Source organism: Palaemon carinicauda, chromosome 13 (assembly GCF_036898095.1).
Source record: "Palaemon carinicauda isolate YSFRI2023 chromosome 13, ASM3689809v2, whole genome shotgun sequence".
NCBI lineage: Eukaryota > Metazoa > Arthropoda > Malacostraca > Decapoda > Palaemonidae > Palaemon > Palaemon carinicauda.
The window spans coordinates 70868618-70880855 of NC_090737.1; the positions used below are offsets into that span (position 1 = coordinate 70868618).

Below are 12238 nucleotides of genomic sequence, written 5' to 3' on the forward strand. Positions count from 1 at the left end.
GTTGTTCTGAGAGGTAACATTATCCCTCTTTCCATCTGATCTGAATGCCTTCACAAATGTTGTGTTGTCTCTTGCAAAATTGTCGTTATGATCACAACGTTGCTACGGTAAACAGCCATAAGAGTTTCTTTGAAATCGGTTATTTTCAATGATAATTTCCTATAGAGACCTTATAGCCGAAATATTTTCAGGTAATCTGACCTCACCGTAAAGAATTGATTTTCCAATATGGTAAGAAGAATGAGGTAATTACGAAAAAGTCTTCATTGATGAAAGCAAAAGACAAAGAATCTTAAGTTTTGGAATTATAAGTGGAATTTTCAGATTAATTCGTTCAAGTTTGGTGAAATGATTGATTGTTATGTAAACGATGCATTGGCATTACCATTTATGATTCCGTTAGTATTAAACATACAAGTTTTCATGAAAATTTGTAGAATTTTCAGGCAAAGATAATTATTCAGAAATAGGGATAGTAAAAGTAAATGGATATCCTAAGAAAAATAGCATTGTGTAGAAAAAAAATAATTTTCTTAAATGTGAAAATATATATACAGTATCATGGGTTCCTCTGTAAAGATGGAAAAAATCCTCTTCTCAATAGACTAGCAGAAAATGTTATACAAAGAATAGGAAAATGATTAAAAACCGATGAGGGAAAACATACTTATTGGAAATCTGTACAAAACACCCCAAAGAAAAAACTTATATAGAGCAACGCTAAGATCACTTCGGATAAATAAAAGAAAAAAGAAAGGATATTTGTTAAATTATTCGTATTATCGATTTACTGGTTCCCGGTGATTTTAGATAAGTGTGCAAGATTATCAACACGAGTCATTCAGAAATAATAACTGTTTCCCAACTGTCTAATAACATGAGAATCGTTATTGTGTAGATCAATTATACAATCACAAGGAAAATGGAGGGTTCAATCTTTCCAAATGACAATCATTCAGAAATTTTTCTTTTTTTCTACTATCCGTAATACATGATCAAGCTTTTCCGTCTTCCACAATGCATTCTCCACTCGACCTTTCGGCTTCTTTTGTAGCTTTACTTTTACACATCTTTCGACCTTACTAAACCCATTTCATAACAGGGTCGGCCGCTCGAGTCAACTTTTTCCATCTATTTCCACTCCTTGTATCTTCTTTCCCCAGTCCCATCTCACCCATATGCATCTTTACCACATCCCTCCATTTGATCTGCTGACGCCCCACATTTCTCCTCCTTATCACTGGCATGTTCTTGGCTATCTTGATTGGTTCAACGTCCTCTCTCCTTATCATATGGCCATAATATCTCAGACGAGCGTCCCTAGCCCTCTCTTTTACTTTACACATACCATATATTCTTCTCAAATCTTGACTCTCCCTCCTTTCCAGTAGTGATATTCCATCAGTCTGACTCACCATCCTCATCTTAGTTCTTGCCAACAGTCCCTCCTCTTCCCTCTTGAGTGCCGAGGTTTCTAACCTCATATAATAGCACTTGACTGCTAACTGTCTTATAAATCTTAATTCTAAGCTTTAATGGAATGTTCTTGTCTAAAACAACTCCAGTTACTGCTCTCCATTTTTTTCCATACTTCTTTCACTCTCTGCCTCACTTTTTCTCGGTACTTCCCAGGTGTTAAATTCCTTGGCCTGCTTTGGAACTGTACCATCTTCCAGCTGAATATTTACTTCTTAGTGTCATTCTTTAGTGCTAACCATTTTTAATGTTCACTTTCACTCTTTTCCCTACTAGAGACCCTTTCCATGCCTAAAACTTTCTTGCAGTTCCTCTTTTGTGTCTGCTATAATGACTAAATCATCAGCAAACATCGTTTACCAAAATTCTTCATTGTTCTTTAATTCTAATGACAAAGTGTCTATAACATCGAGAAACAAGAATGGACTCAGAGCAGATACCTGATAGAGACCAACCTCCATAAGGAATCCCTTAGGCTCCGCATACTTTGTCTGTACACTAGTTCTTGCCTTCTCTTGCACTATCCTCACTAACCTTACTAACTTCGGTACACCTCTCTTTCTCAAACACCAATGGACAAACCTTCTTAGTATCCTGTTATGTGCCTTTTCAAGATTCACAAAACACATGAAAATTTTCCCGTTTCCTTCTTGATACTTCTCTTGAACTTATCTTACTGTGAAAATAGCATCCACTGTTCTCTTCCCTTTCATAAACCCAAATTGCTACTCCCTTACTGTATATCTATTAAATCTCTCAACCTCCTTTCTACTATTCTTTTTAGTATCTTGAAAACAGGCTTCAAGATCTTTATTCCTCTTCAATTCCCATAGATTAACAAGTCTCCTTTTTGTTTATACAGTTCAATCCTAAAGCTATCCTCCCAGTCCCTCTGCATTATAGATCTTTTCCAATAGTGTTTGCACTTACTCTTTGCCTAGATCTCTCAATGCCTTAACATTTTCTATTGTTACCGCTGACTTCCTTACATCTTTATTTACCTGTCCTTTTTAATAGCATTCTCAACTTCCCTCTCTCTGATGTTTGCTACTGGTCTTTCTACTGGAGTCTGGAGGGACATTTCCAGTTCACATTATTCTCAGTGTTTAATAGTTGTGAAAAATTGTCTTTCCATCTTCTCTTGACTTCCTCTTTCCCAATTAAGGTATTTCCATTTTTCATCTTTAATAATTCCTACCTCTCCTACATCCCGCCTGTCTTTTCTTCTCACTTCTGCAATTCTGTAGATTATTTTTCTCACTCCGGTGTTCCCATTATCTCATACCATTCTCTCCTGACTTTTCCCTTTGCAATCGCTACAATTTTCTTTGTTTCCCTCTTTATTCGTCTGTAATCCCCACTTGTTTGGTAGCTGTTATCTTCTTCCTACATTTTTATGTCATCCTATACTCTACCTTCACAGATGTTTATTTTTATTCATAATCACTTCCTAATTTTACTTTAATAAAGATTTTCTTTCATTTTCCTTTATTTTCAGTTTTCATTCTTCATAAGCGCTTTTAAGCCTTCACGAGTTTCGGTAGCTTATTTTTGTTTTCGCTGCCATCATTAGAGTAAATAGCATAATTTGCAAACAAGGCTTCTTTTACATTTAGTATCCCTTCCGTTTCCCAATTAAGCTTCCATTTATATTTCATAATCCTTTCGTTAATTCATCTTATCATTACATCGTCATCTAATGAACTACCACATTGCTTCTCTCATGAATAATACTTCAAATATTTCAATTTGGAATATCCTTTGTAATAAATTACAGTGGAACATAAAGATTATATATCGCATTTCACTTTTCAGGGATGTTTTATTAGATGCTTATGAATGATTAATAACCTTCGAAACCAGGAACTGGCTCTTGGGGAATGTAGACAGTCTCAAATATTGCGAATTTGCAAATTTGCAAAGGTTTTAATTAAACATTACTTCATTCGACAATTTTCATGATAGATGATAATTTTATTAAATTTGGATTATTTGGAAAAGTAATTATTACTATTTATAAATAGAATTGTCTTATAAATAAGCTCATGGTATTCCTGGTAATTTTAGTATATATTTTTGTTTTTTATTAGCAACGCGAGAGCATTAAATACTTGGAATTTCCGTAGGTCTGTGTACTATCAACATACAATGAGGAACATTGGAAATTCAAAGGAGTCCCATCTAATGCTATCAAAGGAAAATGTCCATTCATGGTCAACTGGAACTTCTTGAATTCCGCCGACGGCCAAGATCCTGCTTTTACAATCGCTTTTGTGACGTAGTTTCAGCCCAACATAATATAGATATATACATTGTATACATGTTCCGGTTAAGCCTATGTATATTTCCATCTGCAGAGATATACATATGCAAGACAACAATATATATATATATATATATATATATATATATATATATATATATATATATATATATATATATATATATATATATATATATATATATATATATATATATATATATATATATATATATATATATATATATATATAATATATATATATATATATATATATATATATGTATATATGATATATATATATATATATATATATATATATATATATATATATTATTACGACTAGCGAATTACGTAAATTCCCATGCTCCAGAACTCACCTGCTTATATTACATAATTTGATGCACAATAGAAAAGCTCCGAGCTCTGAGAATAGTAGGCAACTCCCAGGCAGTAATATATATGAACACTGAATATCTAAAAGTTCTCTTTACTTTACAATCAAAACAAAACTGGGTGATTACTTTACTTTTAACACTAACTATTCTTAAATCAACCTCTTACTTCGGTTCTAGTCAGGGGATACAAGCAAAGGACTGAGAAAAATATTGGCGATCGAAATAATACACACTTTACAAAAATAAATACATTCAATGAAAAGTTACCAATTCAAAGTTAACACCAAAATTAAATCACCCGAAATATCAAATCTGAACTAGACCTTAGACTAAGACAAAATTGATACTCTATAAAAATTATACGATCACTTGTTTCACTAGAAATTGATTTATGAAAATATTTAATTTTGACAATTAACGAATAAATGACACTTTAACACAGAAAATAAATCAGAATTATGCTTACATATCCTTAACTGTTACACTTATGCCCTTAGGATCACACAAGGTTAATCAATGGTTAAGCAAAATAAATACATTTCACAGTTTAACCTAATTACCCAGAGCCAGTCACAAAATTTTATACTATAAATTGTACTTATATTAACATGCTACATTTTAATTAATCACCCAATAATATCATTAATGTTTGTTTAACTCTATACACGATATATGTTAGAAAGAAATCACTATTTGCATTTGAGAGGATACACTATGCACATTTGAGAGGAGACACTAAGCACATTTGAGTGGAGACACTAAGCACGTAGTGGCTGGATAGAGCCTGGTGAGAGGACTGTCGGATGATGGCTCTTCTGAGGGTTAGACTAGATCTCTTCATCTCCTGCGCATTGCTAGGTCCTTATATATTGACTTAATTAATTCCAGAACCTTCCAGTTTGTCCTACTAGAAGTGTAGGGGCATGGTCTAGCGGCACAAAGGTTGCCAACTTGGCATTTGACGAAGGGGTACTAACGTTGCTTGCGAGGCAACTCTCTCTCAGCTAACTCCACCCACCTCCTCTCGTAACATTAAAAAAAGAATAAATTTTAGTCTAGAATTTTCATGGCCCTTCCAACCACGTGGAAACAGGATGCAATCTCTAGCATGTGTGAAATGAAAATTTAATTCTTTAGAATTACGTAAATTTACATATATGGAACTGAATGAAAATATAACTAAATAAATGACGAAAGTCTTATTTAATTTACATGCATTACTTAATCCCACGTAAGTGGAGCTCACCTTGCGAGCTGGCTATACATCCCTTAAATACACAAATGCAATACGTGAATAAAATACTTTACTCTCATATAGACCAGCTTCGTAAGAATATGTATGTATATATATATATATGTATATATATATATATATATATATATATATATATATATGTATATAAAAATATATATATATATCTTATTAGATTGATTTTTTTCCTCTATCAGTCTTACTTCATAGAAGATAAAACAGCACAACTGTCATGGCACATTCATACAAAAACTGCGCATCCATGTGTTAGGTCAATATGTGGAAAACTTCCGCATCATTGGCAGCACTTCGAAATCCTTAGGCACGGAAATTTTCAGATTTACTTTTGAGATACTCTTGCACTTCAGTATTATAGGGGTCCTTGCTTTCTTTCTAAACCTTCTTTCCCTCTAAGGTCTCCCTCACCTCTTTCTTCCTATCACACCGATTCATGCACTGTTTTCACCACCTTATCCCCTCCACTTTTTCCCTGTGCTCAAATCATCTGGGATCTTCTTTCACTTACATAAACTTGTTGGCAACCTTTACATGACTTCACATTTCTCACTTTTTTATTTCTTATTACACCTCTCATTCTGCATATACAATTAATCTCAACCGTTCAAACCTTTTCATTAATTCAAAATCAAGGTCTCCACCTCAACTTCATGTTTCTTTTGGCGTAGATCACTCTCAGCCTACCACTCACAAAGCAACCATTGTCCCATGGAGACAAGAAAACGGACGTAGTACCACCAATATCATCCCTTCGCCATACAGACTTATTGAGAAATTGGAAGGGTATATCCTTCTGTTGATGAAAGCCTATGATAAACATTTAGGCTACATATATTTTCTTATACACCTGCATAGCTATACATATAGCCTACATACATACTGATATATGTATATATATATATATATATATATATATATATATATATATATATATATATATATACATATATACATATGTATATATATATATATATATATATATATATATATATATATATATATATATATGTGTGTATATATATATATACATATATATATATATATATATATATGTGTGTGTATAATCATATATGTTATCTTATGAAGCTGGTCTGGTGTAGAGTAAATATTTCATTCATGTATTTAATTGTGAATTTAAAAGGTGTGTAACCAGTTCATAAGGTGAGTTCCTCTCTTGTACGTTTAAGTAATTTTATGTAAACTGCATAAGAATTTCGTCATTCATTTCTTTGTATTTTTCATTCAAGTCAGCATATGTAAATTTCGTTATTTTTAAGAATTAACTTTTTATGTCATGTATTTTGTTATGAAGTCTTACGTAAACTGTCTAAGTATGCTGTACGAACCATACGAGGTTTGAAAATGAGGTCTTACGTAATTTTTTTATGTTTGCACGAGGTATTGCGTTATGTTATATTTCCACGTGGTTGGAATGTTCTCGTGAACCCCAGCGTTAGTTTTTTATTTTTTTTATTGTTTTGAGGAGGGAGGTGGGTGGAGATGGCTGAGAGAGGGTTACCTAACAACCAAGGTTTGTTCCCCTGTCATTTTGTATTGTTAGCAACCTTATGTCGCTAAGCCTTTTCCCCATACCACTAGAAGAATTTATTTAGAAGGATCTAGAATAAGTAATTCAATATATATGTACCCCTAAGAAATCGTAAGAAGCAGAAGAGATCCAGCCTGTCCCTGTGAAAGAGCCAACATCCTCTCTCCTCAAGTGCCTCGAGTGTGTGTCCTCTATAAAGTAAATAAGTTTTTTACCCAACATATATAGTGTGTAGCGTGTTCAAACGTTAATGAAATTTTGAATGTGATTTCAAATGTATTGTGTTATTGTACATGCTGGTATTGTATAAATTTTTGTAACTGGCACTGTGAAATTTAGGTTAAAACAGTGAAGTGTATTTATATTGCTATCTGTTCAGGGACCTCGAGTGAGCTAAAATACGTATGTGTATCAGTTACTTTTATGTAAATTTCTTTTAGAGTTTAATCATTAGCGTGTTAGTGTTAACTATTTTCATTAATTATCAATATTAAATACAAGTGATTATATAATTTTCAGAGTGTAAGATTTTCTTGTTTTAGTCTAAGGTTTTTCTTCACATTCAATATTTCGAGTAATTCAGTTTTGGTGATAATTCTTTTTGCATAAGTTTTGTAACTTTTTGTAGATTATATATTTATTTTTGTAAAGAGTGTATTATTTTGATCACCATTATTTCCTAATAGACCTTGCTCGTATCCCTGACTAAGAATCAAAGTAAGATATTGTTTTGAATAGTTCTTAATAATTAATTACCCAGTTTTGTTTTGAGTGTACATAAGAGACCTTTGGATACTCAGTGTTTTTATATATTGCCATCTGGAAGTTGCAGGATTTATCAGAGCTCAGGTATTATTCAAGTGTAACAAACTTATGTAAAAATAACAGGTCAGTTTGGAACTCGGAAGGTTATGTAATTTCCCAGTCATAGAATATATATATATATATATATATATATATATATATATATATATATGATATATATATATGTATATATACATATATATATGTGTGTGTGTGTATAATATATATATATATATATATATATATATATATATATATATATATATATATATATCTTTGTGTGTGCGTATGTGTGTATTACTGTATGTATGTAGGTCTATATATATATAAACTGAATGTGTGTTGTATGTATCATATGCATATGAACACATATATATGTATATAGTATATATAGATACTATATAATATATACATCTAAATGTACATCATATATACATATATACGAACAAATATCCTAATAAGCAATCCTTACACGATCCAATCAGTCACGTTCAAAGGTAGGTTTGTGATGATAATGATTTCTTATCTTTGCATGCATGATTAATTTGGGGCATCTTCTATGCTATGTCAGATAAGGTTTCCAATAGCCTAATTAAATGAAGGAAGGATCTCTCTCTCTCTCTCTCTCTCTCTCTCTCTCTCTCTCTCTCTCTCTCTCTCTCTCTCCTATAAAGCCAATAAATAAATCATCCATCGAAATGGAATATCTAGGCCTATCGGCCCTTATTCTAATGGACCGTTTAATATTCATCATTTCCACAAAGGATATCGGCCGGGTGGATAACGGGAGTAGAAGTAAGCGACCAAGTAAACATTTGGAAGGATTCAACTTGCCCTTCTCTGGTGCTCTTAATAACACTTACCTTGAAAGTAGCAAACATACACTTATTGTGTCTTCCCGTGTTACAATGGTTTGGCATGTATCCGACCAATACGCCAACACCATCTATTTGTTCATAAGCTATTAAGACAATATAAAAAAAGATATAATAGGCGCTCCTTCGAAAAACTCCTTCCAAGTTTAAATCGAGCTCTTATGAAATGCCTTTGAAATTCAAGAGGTCTCCTTTTCACTGTACTAAATTTGGCATTTTGTTCTCTCTTTATCTTTCTATTATCTATAGTATCTATCTATGAACATTATTTTATGGATATGTAAACGAACACATGCATTGGGTTTATAATCCAGATATTTGAAAATCAAAACTACGTAAAATTATTTATTATTCATGATCTTGATTTAAATCTTTAAATCCTCTTTCTTTTGTGCACTTCAGTTCATACATATGATGAATAAACTAACGCTATTGGAGATGTAAAAAGAAAACCAGTAAATAGTATCCAAATAGAGTGAAGAAGTTAACTCCTGTTAAGTTTACCTGTAGCCAACCTACAGTCCTATAGCATAGTACACTACCTCGCATTATTGTAGAATAGTGTCTTCCATGATGTCTTGAAGTCTCCTCTACTGCTCCGTAAACCGTACCTCTCTTTTCCCTGTCTCCTCCATCCCCTTATAAATGATCAAGCGTCTTTAGAAAAATGAAGGGGAGACGTCATCTCTTGAAGAGGAATAGATTATTTCGCTGTCATTCATGCTCCTCGTCAATCATTCCCCTCACGGCTTTACCCGACGTTATTTTAAACCAAATCTCTCTCTCTCTCTCTCTCTCTCTCTCTCTCTCTCTCTCTCTCTCTCTCTCTCTCTCTCTCTCTCTCTCTCTCAGGACCTTAACTGTTCATGAAAATGACAATTGTATAAGATAAAAAACTTCTTTATAGCATTCCGTTACATTTCAAGTTTGAAGGAGAACATCAACAACATTCCATATTCTCGATTAAATATTACTTAAGACATTTAGAAATTTTGTGAGTGTTTAATGGTAGCGTATTATGGCAAAATGTAGGCTATATGTGGCAGTGATCTTTTGTGTAATTTGTCTCTAAATAGAACAATTCACTGTCAGCTCAAACTGATTAATGATAATTATGTATACACAAACACACATACACACACACACACACACACACATATATATATATATATATATATATATATATATATATATATATATATCAATCATCGGCCATTACTAGTCCACTGCAGGACATAAGCCTCAGATATGTCCTTACACTCATGTCTATTTATGGTTTTACTATGCCGGTATATACCCACAAATGTTCGTAGTTCGTCAATCCATCGTCTTCTCTTCCTTACTCCCCTCCTTCTTTTGTAATCTCTATGGACCCATTCTGTTGTTCTTATTGTCCACATATCATCTGTCATTCTCATTGTATGTCCTGCCCATGTCCATTTCTTGTTCTTAAAAGTTGTTAGAATATCCTCTACTTTCGTTTGCTCTTGTATCCATGTTGCTCTTTTTCTGTCTAGGCGTTATTCCAATCATTATTGTTTCCATTACGCTTTGAGTTGCAACTAACTTATGTTCTAATGCTTAATTAAGGCTCCAAGATTCTGATGCATAAGTGAATACTGATAGGACCATCTGAAGATGACATTTTTCTTTTTAGTGTGTGTATGCCTATATACATAATATATAAATGTATATATATATACAGTATATATATATATATATATATATATATATATATATATATATATATATATATTTATACTTATACATTTATACTTATATATATATGCATTGATATATATATATATATATATATATATATATATATATATATATATATATATATATATATATATATATATATATATATATATATATAGACCTATATATAATAGATAGACATTAGAAATAACAGAATGGGTCCCTAGAGATTGCAAAACATGAAGGGGAAGGAAGCTAAGACAATGGATTGACGAACTAAGAAAATTTGCTGGTATAAACTAGCATAGACAGACCATAAATAGGTGCGAGTTGGGGGACATTTCTGAGACCTCTGTTCTGCAGTGGACTAGTAACGGCTGATGTTGATGATGAGATATATATATATATATATATATATATATATATATATATATATATATATATATATATATATGTACTGTATATATATACATTTATATATTATGTATATAGGCATACACACACTAAAAAGAAAAATGTCATCTTCAGATGGTCCTATCAGTATTCACTTATGCATCAGAATCTTGGAGCCTTAATTAAGCATTAGAACACGTCACTCGGTTTTTTAACTCCATAGAGATAGGTACTAACTTGAGCATTCTTCACTTTTTAATTTTATATATATATATATATTTTTTATTAGTTCAATTTTTTAAATGATTTAACTTTTACGTTGCTCTATTTATATTAACATTAATACTGAGTCTTTTTTAATTTGTATATTTTGTATATTTTACAGCCCTGATGATGAGACCCAAAGTCTCGAAAATTCGGAAAATAAATGTATGATGCTACGCTGGCTTTTCTCCATCCTATTTATATTATATATACATATATATACAGACCTATAATATATTTATATATATATATATATATATATATATATATATATATATATATATATATATATATATATATATATATATATATACAAATATTATAGCCACGAAAGGAAATATAAAAAGACTTGATTGGCGTTAGTACTTTCGTCCATTAGGGACATCAACAGACTCAACCATGAGAATGCATATACAAAGACATTGTATTTATGGAGAAGCTGTTAGTTTCTTTATAATTCCAGAAAAAAGTTAGATTTTGAATAACGGAATAATGCCGGATTAATGGAAAATAGAGCAGGGCTTAGATTTAAATTTTAACTTTTGGTACAGGAGATAAAAAAAAAGGATTTAACAATATTCCTTTGGGTATGTCATTTACATGAATTATTTTACTCGTCTCTGACCAATCAATTCTATGAATAAATCCTAATCAAAGGGAGGCCAAGACTTTATTGATGGAACCCCTAGAGACGGCCACCTTACGCTGTTATATTCGGACTGAAATTCCTTTGGATCTTTGGCCGATATAGAACGAGTTAAAATCTAAGCAAGGAATACGATATACTATATTATTATAATTTCAAGAACTGTTCTTAATCAACATATCTTTTTAAAATACAATTATATTCAAACACTATATTAATATCGAGTTTTTCAAAAGGGGTATGACGTCTAAAAAACAACTTTGAAACAGCAAATAAAGAATATTATTAGGTGTTTCCTTTTTCTCTAACTAGACACTATAAAATGTTCTCTTAGCTTTATTTAAACATATTTTAAGTGCCCAAAGGTACATGGAGGAAAAAATACAGAATGAATTATTGGTAAGCTTTCTATATATAAAAAACTTAAATTTATCTACCTGCCTAATTATTAAAACGTCTAAAAAGGGGATACTCTTATTTTCTTCATTTTCTATAGTAATTTTTATGGATGGTACAAATAAATTAATGATTGGAACAGAACCCTCAAGATTAAATTTTTCTTCTAAGATACCTAACACATCGTCAAGAAAACGATACCAAAC

At 31.6% G+C, this 12238-nt stretch overlaps 1 protein-coding gene across 1 annotated transcript in view; it reads right to left on the minus strand.

Moving 5' to 3' along the window:
• Positions 1-1082: 1082 nt before the first annotated feature.
• The window catches only part of LOC137651650 (uncharacterized), a 14138-nt gene continuing 2982 nt past the window's right edge, over positions 1083-12238 (minus strand). The window contains exons 3-6 of the mRNA XM_068384868.1: positions 12074-12238; positions 11695-11754; positions 8621-8703; positions 1083-1530 (exon numbers count right to left, since the gene is read on the minus strand). The exon at positions 12074-12238 is cut by the window's right edge and continues 31 nt beyond it. Coding sequence (XP_068240969.1) covers positions 1083-1530; positions 8621-8703; positions 11695-11754; positions 12074-12238 — 756 coding nt within the window. The remainder of the gene's footprint in view (positions 1531-8620; positions 8704-11694; positions 11755-12073) is intronic.